Source organism: Ptychodera flava, chromosome 20, assembly GCF_041260155.1.
Source record: "Ptychodera flava strain L36383 chromosome 20, AS_Pfla_20210202, whole genome shotgun sequence".
Lineage (NCBI taxonomy): Eukaryota > Metazoa > Hemichordata > Enteropneusta > Ptychoderidae > Ptychodera > Ptychodera flava.
The window spans coordinates 22,688,543-22,703,557 of record NC_091947.1 but is presented as its reverse complement, the minus strand read 5'-3'; the positions used below and the strand labels follow the sequence as shown (position 1 = coordinate 22,703,557).

General features: G+C 35.3%; 1 protein-coding gene across 4 annotated transcripts in view; it reads right to left on the bottom strand.

Annotated features, from left to right (window-relative positions):
- LOC139120337 (disintegrin and metalloproteinase domain-containing protein 12-like) overlaps positions 1–15,015 on the bottom strand; it is a 68,151-nt gene that overhangs the window by 15,359 nt on the left and 37,777 nt on the right. For all 4 annotated transcript variants that reach the window (XM_070684671.1, XM_070684673.1, XM_070684672.1 and 1 more), the window contains exons 6-11: positions 10,114–10,232; positions 8,594–8,727; positions 7,213–7,284; positions 4,609–4,778; positions 4,043–4,127; positions 949–1,094 (exon numbers count right to left, since the gene is read on the bottom strand). In XM_070684671.1, the coding sequence (XP_070540772.1) occupies positions 949–1,094; positions 4,043–4,127; positions 4,609–4,778; positions 7,213–7,284; positions 8,594–8,727; positions 10,114–10,232 (726 nt within the window). The remainder of the gene's footprint in view (positions 1–948; positions 1,095–4,042; positions 4,128–4,608; positions 4,779–7,212; positions 7,285–8,593; positions 8,728–10,113; positions 10,233–15,015) is intronic.

Sequence of the window (15,015 nt, the reverse complement as noted above, 5' to 3'; positions counted from 1 at the left end):
TTTTTTCTTTCTTTTGTGATGTAAACTTACGAATAACTAATTACAGCTGCTGTGTTGAGCTGTTGAAATTTCACGTCAGTAAGATCTTGGTAAACGTGATACAGCTCCTAATGTACTGTACAGAACTATTTGCTTGGACAAGTACTGGTACTAGACAGATTACAGATCTCACCACTGGTGGCGCCATTCATGAGTTGCTCAGTTGAATGACATCCAAGTGTGAACGTTGACAGTGTTCACAGCAGTTTGTTGTGCAGTTTTCATAAGGAGGTACACAATGTTTGGGAAAAATATAAGAGAATTTTCTAGGAACAGTAAACATCCTCTTCACCCATAAGAACTGCTGGAATAATCTTCTTAGGGAAATAATCTTCAGAAATACTATATTTGTTTCTTGTAAATATCCAGTGTTTGGACAAATATGGTGCAGACAGTTTTTTACTGAGAGAGATAATCACCAGTGTGACCTGTCAAGGTACTTGTCAACTTGCAGCCATGAAAGGATGATGTAAAGTATGAGGTCAACCACCTCTTGCAATACCTATAATCTTCCTTGCTGCAATCTATCTTTATGTTGGGAACTCCATGATTGCTAATCCTTTGCAGTAATATGCTACAATAACAGTGCAGGTGATTGTGATCATGATAAAACATCAGCAAAGATTGGTGGACATGACCTTTGGATACAACTAAAATGGTTTCCCCCTGGGCCTTAAGATACATATTTTGTCCCTTTTCTAGCCCTAACCTTAACAACTTTCGAGTTTACTTGTGCTTGATGGGAAATGTTTGGTCACATCTTCCCACTGACAAATGATGATGACGATGATGATGATTGTAAAAACATCATCCACAACAACAACAACAACAACAACAACAACAACAACAACAACAACAACAACAATTATGATAACAGTAATAACAGTGATAATCATAGCAGCTACTAACCCACTGGCTGGCTCCATGATACATCCTTCTCTAGGTGGGGCATGGCAGGTACAATTTTTCTCCTTGGCATCGTGGAACAAGCCTATATTGTGGCCAATCTCATGAGTCATTGTAGATGCTACATGTGCAGCTAGTGTCCCATGATCCTGTGTATTAGAATATTGATTACTAAAAACTGCATACAATGCATGAGGGATTTATGAAATATGGTACATGTATGATATAGTATAGGAATATTTAAAGTCCAGGAGTGTATACACGGTACCAGCAGATAAATATCTGTTTTACCAGCTGCTTCCATCTTGCAAGTCATTCTGTGAGATACAATATCAAAGCCTGATTGATTACTGAAAGGATCCAGATCCAAGGTTTGTGTTGAGAATTTGAGTTGATATTGGACTCATGAATGCGGATCTGTTTGATCAATATTTAGTGCCTTAAGGCACTACTAAATCAACAACACTCAAGTTCTTCACTGTAAAGAATTTAGATGCTAGAAACACAAAATGCAATTATATTTCACAAAAAGAAAATCACATTTTTTCATTTGCTTCAGGCAAAAAATTGCACTTTAATCCCCCCCCCCCAAAAAAAAATAAACATAGGCCAAAGTCCCTGAAGCTACTATAGACATGGATAAAAATTAAGTATTTCCTGACTGTATGAAATTATCTCACTAAGGTCATCCTAGGGACTTGTAAACCAAATATTAAAGCTGTCTGACCAGCGGTTTTGAAAAAACAAGCGACTCAACAGTTGGCAGAGCTCTGCTGTGTTATGTAGAGAATAACCTTTTGTGACACATGTATTGATGAAGAAGGTGGATATCTTTAATAGCTCATTTCAGGATGGCCTGACCAAAAATGGAAAAAAATTCCGTAAAAATACAGATTTGCATATTTCATCACAATTTTAACAAATCTAAGTTGGGTTATCCCTAGGGAACCTGTATACCAAATAACAAAGCTGTCTGACCAGTGGTTATGAAGAAGGAGATTTTTTACCAAAAATGCCTTTTTTGGCGCTAATTTGCATATTTTCAACAATATCAAAAAATTAATAAAAATAGTTTCTCAAAATCATATTTTATCCACACAACAAATATCAAATCAGTAAGTGCTGCAGTTCTCAAGATATTTGAGTGGAAGGACGCCTCACAAACGGACATACATACATACAGACTGACGGTGGACGCCAGACGGATACCCATCCCAATAGTTTCTATAGACTATATTAGTCTATAGTAGCTAATAAAGGAGAGTTAATTACATTCTAATTAAAGTAAACAAGACTTGCTTAAATCAAGATTTACGTCATAAAAAAACAGCATATCTGTCAGGTTATAAAGAATCTTGAGCTGGTTATTTTTTAATATCAGTATTTTCATCCTATTAACCAAGCACATTAAACTTTCAAATTAACATTGTAAGTAAGTTCTGTTGAATAAGTTGAGACTGTACGTACTCAGAGAAAGCACACTGAAGAGACAAATGTTTGAAACTTAAGAAGTTCAAGGTCATCAAAAGCATTATAAGGAATCATGTAATACTTTCATTGCACTGTTTACACAGATTGCATAATTGCTATAAATAGCACATGAGGAATCTTACCGCCCAACTTTACCATAAAACCCCTATCACTTTGACCACTCTTTTAATTGACCACTCTATTTTTTCCTCAAAAAATAATGTTATTTTATCCTTACCAAGTCAACCATAAATGGAAATTAGAACTTTCTCTATCTCTTTTTATTTGACCACCCTATCATGACAAACTATTATGAACAATTTCTTTTAGATAACATACAGGGCACAATAAATGACGGTTCAGAATATATCAAAGTTGAGATTCAGGAAAGTTGCCTTTACATGTTTAAATCCTCCAAGATGGTAAGCATTTCACTATGAACTGTTAAAAAAAGTTGAACTTTCTGATAATTCCACACTAAAATTATTTTGGCTTTGATGATTTCCTAATTAATTCAATTATTTAAAATCATATTAATTATTTTTTTCTGGGTGAATTGATAGGGTTTATACAGTACAAGAATTACATACAATGTAAGTCAAATTTGACCAAAAATGACAAAAAAATTCCTTAAAAATACACATTTGCATATTTCATCAATTTGAACAAATCTAAGTTGGGTTATCCCTAGGGACCTGTATACCAAATAACAAAGCTATCTAACCAGCGGTTATGAAGAAGAAGATTTTTTACCAAAAACATCTTTTTGGCATTAATTTGCCTATTTTCAACAATATCAAAAAATTAAAAAAATTAGTTTCTCAAAATCATATTTTTATACTACACACACAAATATCAAATCAGTAAGTACTGCGGTTCTCAAGATATTTGAGTGGACGGACGCCTCACAAACGGACATACATACATACATACATACATACATACAGACTGACGCCGGACGCCGGACGGATACCCATCCCAATAGCTTCTATAGACTATAGTCTATAGTAGCTAAAAACCATACAGGTACTCTTTTCTGTTTAAGTTTCACATTATTCTTAATTGAAAGATGCTGTTCTCTGGTAAAATTGACTATTCCAGACTGCCTGCACCTGACCATCCAAAGACTGCCATTCAAGAATACCCATCACAATCCCTACGATAGCGTTCAACTTTCTTTGTTTACACTTCATAAAGGGCTGTAATACCAGGACAACTCTCGCACATATCAACAACAATTTACCCAATGTGAATTTGACAAACAGCAGCTCAACTAAAACCTGATGTATAATAAATGCCATGATGATTGACCGAGCCAGAGTGGCGCCTAGAGGGTGAACATCAACTGAACAACACCTTCATATTAAAATCTAGATCCCTGGTTAAGCTCGTGTGAAGGGACTTGTATTGTGATATCCCTTATAAAAATGGTGTGAACTCCTTGTTGCTCACAACACTTCAAATCTTAGGAAGCAAGACATAATCATAATCTTTGCCTTACAGCATTGCAATCCAAAGCTCCTTACGAACACATATTAACAAGTGAACTGGAGATTTCTTGCTATTGGGCATAAAATATGTTATATCATACATGTATGAAACATGAGATAACGTGACTGTTTCTCACCTCATTCACACCACCTGATCTCTCTGATGAACACATGCCTCCCAATGATGCCATGCCAACGGTGTTGCCTTCAAATGTGCGGCCTCTGCAAAAGAAACATACGTGATTTGAGGGATCATCTAATGGTTTATTGATGTTTCCTAGACTGAGCCACACAAAGAAATGTTGTGAGATTAAGACTTGACGGCAACTTTCGTATTTATAGCTGTGGAAATGTGTACAAATTTGAAAACTGTTTTGATTTGAATTCAACTGATTTCATTCTTCAGGTGTTTACTGTAGGACTTTCAAGATTATCCAAAATCATCCTCCAATAAACTACACCTTTGTCTTTCTGAAATCCAGCTGAATTTGTAACTGAAAGCAAAAGGGCTATGGTATATAGTTTATGAGATTTGGTGATTATGACAATGTCTATTATATAACTGTAAGCAATAGGGCTATGGTATATAGTTTATGAGATTGGGTGATTACGACAATGTCTATTATATCATGCATGTGCACAGTTATATTCTGAAATTCAATAGAGCAAATCTTTAAAGATTTTTATGAATATCTAGACTTACGTAACAAGCTGTGCATTGTCATTGTAAACTTTGGGCAACAATTCCTCCTTTCTCCATTTCTGGAAATTCTCCATGGTAACCATTGGATCACTGCTGACTTCAATCATGTCACCATCTGACCACACTTCCACGCCAATCAACGCAACACGTACATTCAATGGCTTATAGTGCTACAAAAAAGCAACATTAAATGATTATTATTACAGAGTAGGATTTATAACTCATATAAGAGATATGATATGATGATGGGAAAACATTCATATTATCAACACTAACAATCACGGTAACCCATAATATCATTTGCCCAAGTGTATAAAACACTCTGAACATTAAACTGGTAACGGCCATAAGACTTGAAATTCTGACATGTAGTTCCACAGCAAAATTTTCAGTTAATAATTTGAAATGCCGTAAACCTTCAGTAATTTTGGCGTCTATATTGGGTTTTCTAAAAATAATAATGCGAAGTGAAAATTTACAGAAGTGAAGAGTATAATAAAACAGTTTTAAGCCGATGAAAATAATTATATCCTGGTCGAAAATCCAGGAAAATGTTGATATTAAGAACAGATACAAAATATGTCAACACAGCTGCAGAATATTTCTTACATTCAACGGTCTCTTTTATAATGCCAATGTTTTAACAGCAATAACGAGAAGTGTTAGAGCATTTTTATTACTTTTTTTTATTTATGTTTTTGAGCCATTTTTCATGAAATCACAAGCAGGAAGCTACAGATAAGTGCACATGATCTGTATAAATTTACTTTACAGTGACGGCACCAATTATTTTGACGATGAGATACAGCTGGATATTGATACACTACCGAATTAGGTTTGTCAGTTTGCTCACAAATTTACCCTTTTAGTGGTCAACTTTTACAACTTTGCGCCAACATCAGACAGACTAAAACAGCAGGTGACGCAGCAAGATGTCTGTAAACTAATTTACTATGTAGTATGTTTATATCTTTACAGCAGCTATCAGTTTCAATGGTGACACACACAGAGACTGGTTGCCAAGTTTTACAAGCAGTTCAAATTCACCGAAATTTAGACTCAGAGGAGATTTTTTTGAAGTCATGAATTTTATTGATATTCAACTACAAAGAACACTGTCCTCCGAGTCTAAATTTGCAGTAACGTCGTTCTTTTACCACCTCTCAGTGAATTTGAACTGCTTGTAAAACTTGGCAACCAGTCTCTGTGTGTATCACCATTGAAACTGATAGCTGCTGTAAAGATATAAACATACTACATAGTAAATTAGTTTACAGACATCTTGCTGCGTCACCTGCTGTTTTAGTCTGTCTGATGTTGGCGCAAAGTTGTAAAAGTTGACCACTAAAAGGGTAAATTTGTGAGCAAACTGACAAACCTAATTCGGTAGTGTATCAATATCCAGTTGTATCTCATCGTCAAAATAATTGGTGCCGTCTAAATTTACTTTAAGATCCACATGGAAGTTGTGCCCTACAAAAATTATTTATCTCAGATTACAACATGCATGAGCTGTGACCGTTTTTGAATGCATCTGTAGACCCTAGGAAAGAATTTACACTGATGGTTTAGTAAGCACAAGTAGTGCTACAGCATAGTAGATCCTTTGTCCCGCTTATAATGATATTGATGACCAGATGACCACAGCTGTTTCCTCAATATCACTGGTAATGAAACACATTTAAAATGGGAGCCCTCTATACATACTGTACCTGCATAACTTAGCAAACTTTCTAGCATTACTAAATGGCGCTCTGTTGCTGTGATATCTATGTCATAACATCTATTATATATGGTAACAGCCTTCTGGCTTGTCTAAAGGTATATTGATAGTCTGATCCAAAGTAATGTCAAATGTTTGTGCATTTTCAATGTCTTATTAGTGACTTATAAAGGTCAATGTACAACTATAAGCTTTTTTGACAACAGAAATCAAACACAAACGACTGTTTTTGAAACTTCAATCAGAGCTATACTGATGTTGAGAGAGTTTATACATTAATTTTCAAGGTACACAGAATGTACGTGTAGGCACATGTAAAAGAAAGTAGAGCCATTATAGAGTGTTTTTTTGGTGATTCTTTACAGACTTATTTGAAGTAAGATATTCCACATATTTCAAATGCTACCCAATCCTACTAAACTGCAAAGGCATTAACCCACTGGACACATGGTAAGCACTTTGGTCAGACTATGCAAGTAACTTACCGTGACTGAAAACAACATGCACACACTTTATAAAGGGTTAATATACAAAAGTTAATGTTGGCAAATGCACAAAGATTTCAGTAATATACCAATGAGAGAAGTCAAACCACCTGAAAATTTTGAACCACTCTACGCAATGGAAGCATCCAGAATATTTGGGAATATGAAGGTGACTGAATCTTTAGATTACTCTTTGATTTTTTTTTAGGAACTGTATTATTTCTACAGAAATATTTCAAAGTACCTGTCTCAGTTCTAAAACAACACTACATAAATACAGAAGCAGGCAATGTTTGCGAAATTTATCAGAGAGTGCATTTAACCTATGTTTATGATTTATTGATTAATGATATCAAAACCTCACACACTAAAAGCAGATATTACACAAGTACTTACTGAGTCAATTAGATTTGCCATTTCCTTTGTTCGCTCTAGAACCCTGTTCAAATCACTTTCCATGTACTGATACTGTGGGGAAGAAAACACAATAACATGTCATCAAAGAATACACTTCTGTTAGGATCAGAGTTGAGGAAAATCAGGTTAGTACGCCTCTCTTCTTCAAGTGAATATAATATTTCAGACAGCCTGTGGTACCAAGTCTGAACTCTAACATTTAGAAATTAAGGTAGAATGCACCTCCGGGACAGATATTCGAACTCTCAAATTTTTACTTTTCTTTTCTGACCTACCATGTGTGGGGACTCATTTTAAATTTTAAAGCTCTCGATGTAAGCAAAACTTTCACTGACATAGTTTTTCGAAAATTGAAAATTGTATTTTTCCTCATGTGATGGCGGCGATTTTGAATGTCAAATGCATGTATCAATAAATGTGAGGTAATTTGTTTATCAAGTACCAAACTTTACACTATGACCCCTTTTTATTTTTTATTTGGAATGAGTATGGTAGAGAGTTTCATTAATTACAGAAAGTTTGAGCAAAAGTTTAAGTCTTTCACTTTAATCTTTGATAACATTTTCAATTATTTTTTTCTGCAGGAATATGTACACATATTATTCTTATTCTTCTCTCCATCAAAAACTACATTGAAAAACAAAGTGTTGGCCTTGTAAGCATAATTCATTGAGTAAAATATGCAAACATCACATAAAATAGACCTTCAATAACTTTTAAGAAGATGACTTCAATGAAATTATGAGGCAGACAAGGACGGTGTTTATATGTATGATTATATCAATGCTTTAAGCTAATAGCTTTTTGGGGGAAATCCCAATGCATGTGACAGAGAATATCAATGTCCATTAGAGTTCTCTGTTGGGAACACTCGTATGAAACTAAAACTTGCTGTTTTAAAATGTCATTTAAGGCAGAATGTGTCTTGGGGATAGATATTCGGACTCTCAATTTTTACAATACCTAGCTGGACTGCTGTTTGTGTAGACTCATTGAAGCCATTGAAATAATTTCAGTTTTCAAAGTTTTATTTTTGAAAAAAATTCAGATTTTTTCCATTGAGTTATTGAAATACAGGGAAGCAGCCATTTTGAATTTAAATATATTAGAAATTTTAGTTAATTTGTTGGGTTATTTCAGAAACCTGCAGGGTGACTCAACTTTAAATTCCACATAACACAAAAACATGGTTTCAAGTGTCTATAGGATAAGTTTGAGGAAAAGTTTAAAACTTTCGGTTTTTAGACACGTAATTCCATAAGTGACATGATGATTTCAAGTTGACACAAAGCAAGTGTCGATACTTGTAAGAGTACTGTGAAATAGCCGTGATGGAATTAGAGAAGAACTCTTGACTGACCTCTCTGTTATCATTGACTATGAATAGTTCAATAAATTTTGTTTCTGTGTGTACATCTCGTCTCACTCTCTTCAACTTGGAAAGATTTGCCATGTCTTCTGCAAATGCTTCATTGAAAAGGCTGTCTTTATCACCTAATATCAAATTCAGAAATTGATGAATGTTAGTGACTGTGAAAACATCTGAAACAAACACAACATGATAAATATATGTCTGCTACGACATATCAACGGAAATTTTTATCTGAGTACATCACTTAAGTTTTGATCCTCGTTTCAGATTACAATTGTCAGTTTTAGATTAAATCAAAGCAAAAGAGACATGAATTAAATATGTCAGTATATTGTGAAAAATGAAGTCTGTCGCTGACAATCCAAGCAAACAAGATGGTGTCTCAAAGCATTAAAATTGTTACAACACTTGATATCTTGCAATGATCAGAATCTCTCTGCCTGGTACTGTAGAATTGCCTGAATTACACAAGATACTTCCTGTCATAGATCTGGTGATTCGCATGAAATAGCCAGATCAAATTTGATACGATATTCTAGAGAAGCCTGCAGAAATGACTGTAATATCAATATTCACTTTATCAATTGGCAGAGTTTCCAAAGATATTCCCCAAATCCCCACCCCCGCCCTAGTCATTCCCTATATATTTCTCTCTTTCTGCATAAGTTCTGACTGATCAATTGAAACTATACCTTTTTCTGACGCAGTATCAATCTGCATTACTGGCAACACACAAGAAGTATCAGTGAAGGTGATTGTTTTGCTTGGTGCTGATTTACACTCATCCCTTAAAAGGGTCAAAGGTCACCCTCCTTTGTAACTTTAAGAGAGCGAATGATTGGAGCTGATTTCCAATTCAGTGCTGAAACTTGTGAAGACTCTCCTCAAACCATAAGAGTTTGCAACTTTAACTACCACAGGATTATTCATCAAATACGGTACAGCAATGATTGGGCAAGAACTCTGTACTTAATGTATTGAACTTGCTTGTACAGCTTGTCAAATATGTCGAGAATGAAAATGATATTGGTGCATATTTAGTTGTATTTAGCATATAGCCATATTATACATCCCACACCTGAATGTTTTCATCGGGCAATTTGGGACAATTTCAAGTTTGTGTTCAGGGAACTTGTGTTGCATCATCATGCATGAGAAATAAAGCTAAAGTGACTGTATATTGATAGTGTGACATTGATATTGTCCTAAACATGTGATTTTGGAAGGAACGATGAAAGTTCTCCTACACATGACACTGTTACTTGCACGTAATCGTACAAAAAGTCCCAGTCAGAGTATCACAAGAGAAGCCCTGGAAATCATTTCTGATAATATTCAGAGTAACAAACGGTATTCTTGATGTCATCTTTGACAGACAGGACATGCTGCTGATGCAACAACAGGATAGGATGAAAGTTTGCTGAACTTTTCTTGCATGTTATTGAATGGGGGAAGGGTTACTGAATGGGAGGAAGACACTGTTTCTTGTTGATGTACCCTAGACTTACCACATGTGGCCTTGAGAGGACGCTTGACATCCTGAGCTTTGTAAATGAGATGTTGGTTTGAAAAGGAATTCTGGAGAGGTTCTACATAGAAGGTGTCATTCTCTGATGATATCAAACCACTGAAAGAAAAAAAATGCAAATATACTGTTATATTTCACATTAAAAGGTGGCCCATTTACTGTGTTCATTAAAATTGTGCCTGATTTGTGTTGTTTGTACACATTCACACCTTCAGCAATTTTACAATGTTAACCAAACCTTTAATCTGAATTTTCTGAGGAACTTTTCATCATTTTTTTCTGACTCAATCAACCACAACATATGTAGTAAACAGATGTCTATTTCAGTAAATGAGGAACTTTGTCTGTATTAAACAATGTCATACATGTTTTGATAAGCAAACAACATGTTTTTGAATAGGGAAGTATAATCTCAATGAACAAGTCATCATTGATGAAACAGTCCCTACACAGTCAAATTGTGTGTTCGTTGGTTGATCAGATGTAAATGAGTGAGTAGAAGTCATGTTTACGGCATGCATGTGTATTAAACTCATAGTACGGTATGTTGTCCTTGTGCCCACTTTGAATGAAATCCGTCCACATACATCCTTATAATGCCTTCAAACATGAAGAAAATGGAAACAATATGGCCACCAGAAGGCCATATTGGATTATATATCAAAATCAATTGACACGCATATGGATGCCGGACTGTATTATCCTTGTACCAAGTTTAAAAGAAATCTGCCCTGGCATGTCTGAGATATCTGCATGGACTGACACACAGATGCACACACACACACACACACACACACACACACACACACACACCACACACACACACAGGGAACCCAATCTACTATAAGTCCCCTGGACTTTGTCCGTGGGGACTAATCTAATAAGACATTAAAAGCTTCATTTACCGGTATTGATAAACTGACAATTTTGAATGCAGACATCATAATTATCCTACCATAGATGGACTGTGACATGATGGGGTCTCTTGATGTGTTTATAATTCAAGGCCTCAACACAGTAATTAACTTATTTGGTTGTACCTGGTGTAATATTGAAGGCATAAGTATGTAAAGGTGCGTGTACTTATGGTGATATAATGAGCTACGTTTATAAGAACCTCGCTGTGTTTTTTCAATTTCAACAAACCCTGCTTGCAAGAGGATGCATCAAATTTGAAATGCATCACTGATTCTAATACTCTAACATACGGTAGAAATCAGAAATACTGCATCCATGTGCCATGTGTGATTGATCCATGGCTGGTGGGCTGGCGGTTTAAATGAAACACTCACGTGCATGACAAGAAAGGGAAGTACTGTCTACAGTATAACACTGGGCATCTTGCAAGGACCTCGTAGCTGGGTCATATTTGTTTGTTATCACTTAAAATGCAGATAACTTCCAGACTTTAGAACCATTTGTCAACTGTGAGGCCATGAGAAAGGGTCATCCTCAAATGTACTCAAATCAAGCCACATGGTAGCACTCTCAAGGTTTATTGATATACACTGCACATCTGCAAGTTCTTAATTGAGAAAAGGAACATGGCCACATTGTTCAATTAAGGGGACAATAGTTGTAACTTTTGATAATATTTCATTATTGTTGTTCAAGAAACCAAATACAGAATCTTATTGCCCCTAAATGTTGAAGTATAAAGTACACTGAGTTACATTATTGTTATTGTTGACAATGAATTCTACCAGTAGTGCAGTTAGTTGTCAACAATAACTTTGGACATAGTACATACAGTTGAAGGTTGAACATTGGGTATTTCAACCTGAGTTACATGTAAGAGCAGACGAAGAAACTGTTCAGGAGACAGAACACCAGTACATGAAGTATTGAATCAACACAATACATCAAATGTACAGCTATATGACCTTTAAATACAATGATCTCCAGTCTGTTAAATGTTTGACAGCGCTTGCTGTAAAAGGATACTGTCAGTGTTTACAAACACATGTACCTTTTCCTGTAGTCAAAAGTTCAATAGTGCAGTACCCTGAGTGAATGCATTGTTTGCTTTCATCACGAAACACTCAGAACAATCTTTTAATGATACAAACCCACCTTAAAATATCTGATTACTAAGTTACTATATTACCAATCCATCCTTTCAACATAGCTGGTATTTTGTTGTACAATTGCTAAAATGGCCATGTTTATTTGATTTGAAAGTAAAACTGACGTGATGTTTATGATATATTAAACCACTCAACACACAGATTCAATAATGCCTGCTGTTATGCACTATACGGGTACTTTGTTTAGAATTTTCCCTGTCAATTTTGAGGCAATGCTATCAATACTAAAGTAAACAGGAAATCAAGGTTTTCATGAAGGTACTCTTTTGCTTAAAAGGGCCAATAGTTGTGACTCTTGATGATCTTTTTTACTATATATGTGTTTTTTGTCAACTACAGTTTCTTGTTCTACCCCCAAAGTGTGTTGAAATACACAGTATTCAGCTTGTCAACTCAGCCTACATGTGTAGACTGCATTGTTAATACTGCTGATCTGATCTGGACTAGAATTCAGTGTAAATAGGAAAGGAGCAATCTACATGTAAAGGCGCTGGGTTAGCAAGCTAAAATGATATTAGGTATTTTAACAGGCTTTGTAAAGTAAAATGTGGACTTGCAAATGACAAACACAACAAAATTGAAAGCAAGTCATCATAAGTTACTGTAAAACTCATGGCCCTTTTAATCTGCATGTACACTCCACCAGAAATCTAGACTATCAGATGTGGGCTGTCAATCATGGAGACTGCCATCACACCGGAAGGAAAGAACCAAAGACTGATAGGATACTAATGCTACCTACAACACTATCTGTAGTCAGAGTTATCTGAACAATTTCATTCCCCATTTCCAAGTTTTGAGATCCCATGTCACCTTGGAAAACAAAGGGTTGGGCTAAACTAGGGTGATGACAGGTACTATAGGATCACCTAAGACAAAACAAGAATCATGTCAAATGACAATTAACTGCTAATTTGCAAATTTGATGAACTTTCATAATTAGTGTAATATGTCTAGAAGCACTGAATCAAATTTGATGATATGTACCTTCACTGATACTGGTAAATCTGGTCAACAGTAACTCTTCTACTTGTAGTCATGTGGGGTTTGCCAGGAAAATTATTTACTCGACACGAGATTGGAAAATCTTAACAAATTATACTTTTCTATGCATACAAAAGCTTACTTCAAAGCTGCTTACAGAGAGAAAATAAATCTGGAATATCTCTTAATATCTATCAAGAACTGTCCTAAAACTAATACCCTGAAATTAACCATCTCATTTTAATTATCTTATATCAAAGTATGTTTTCATTGAAATGTTGCATAGCCAGTGTTAATTGAATTTTATGTGTTGGATCATAAATGTGTATTTTCTCTATATTTTTCATTGCATTCTGCAATTGCATCCCAGCTAGGTAAGGAGGCAGGCATAGATGTACATGAAAATACAGCATGGCTATTGCTTACAAGCTGTCATTGCAGCTGGTTAGTTCATACATCTCAACCACCTGGGGTAATGTACTTATTTCACTTTCAATTTTGTGTCTGCATATTCCATCAACACTTTCATATATATTCTGTGAAGTGTTCGCTCTGGGAGATCATCAGGGCGTTATTCTTTCGTCACCTCAGACAAATAATGGCTCCTTGAAAAGAGTTTATAGTTCATCAGGTAATATTACTGAAGTGTGCACTCAGAGATGACCCTATGACCTGCATTTCTCAGTATGTGTATTAAATCATACTTCCAGAGAGCAATTGGGGCCGACTAGACATGGCCCAAGTCTGTGAATAAAAACTGATTAAATTATTGAGAATGTGATGTAGTCAAGTAACTGCAACTGGTTTTTCCTGACCCCAATGTAGTGGAGTTATCACAAGATTCCAGGAGAATTTAATGCTGATAGCATTCACTTCACGTATGCGCACATCCACAACCCAGAGGGTTAGCCTCTCACAAGTGTGAAGAGCATAGGATCATACTGCTGAATCTTAGTCAATACCCTTCATATCAAAACTAACATAATGCCTTAAAACTTGCTCAAATGACTTTACACAATTACTGACTGGAATTAAGTCTAGGGGCAAACTAAAGGCCAAGGGATAAAAGAATAGAGGAGGATTGCCATACATGTATGCTAATCCTTCAAACCTAACTCATTATTAATATTATTATTATTATCATTATTATCATTATTAATATTATAATTATTATTATTATTTTCATAAATTCGAAAGTAGCTCATGAAGTCTGACAAGGTTTGTCCATAGCTATAGGTTTGACGACACCACAAAGTCTACATATCACACTGTCACAATCATATGCATATGGTAACACATGTGTATGTGAAGATGCTAAACTGCATTGTTAGACAGGCTTGTAAATGTCTTACCAAAGCACATTCAAGTGAACAAATGATGTACACTTCTTTCAGGTACCCTACAAAACCTATAGAAATTGGATCCATGTTTATCAGCATGATCCATGAGATATACCAGTATTCAGTCACAGTCCCTGTGTGGAGGGACAATGTTCCTACTAGTAGCTTGCTAAAGCCATGTTCATTCAAGCGAACATAAATCTATCTGAGGATATTAAGTGATGTAGATCATCTGATGATGGTAAGGTATGAATGCCACCGTTTTTTATAAATGTTTAATGTAAATGTAATGTACATATACATCAAGTCTAGTCAGCTTCGGTTTTTTGTTTGTAAGGATACTGATTAATTATTAATCATTGAAGATAATTGGAAATTTGTTCTAATGTCAAGTGAACACACCAAGTTTATGCACCATTGTCGCATATCTGTATGTTTGTCAGTGGTTCTTTTTTCCTTCCATAGTGTACA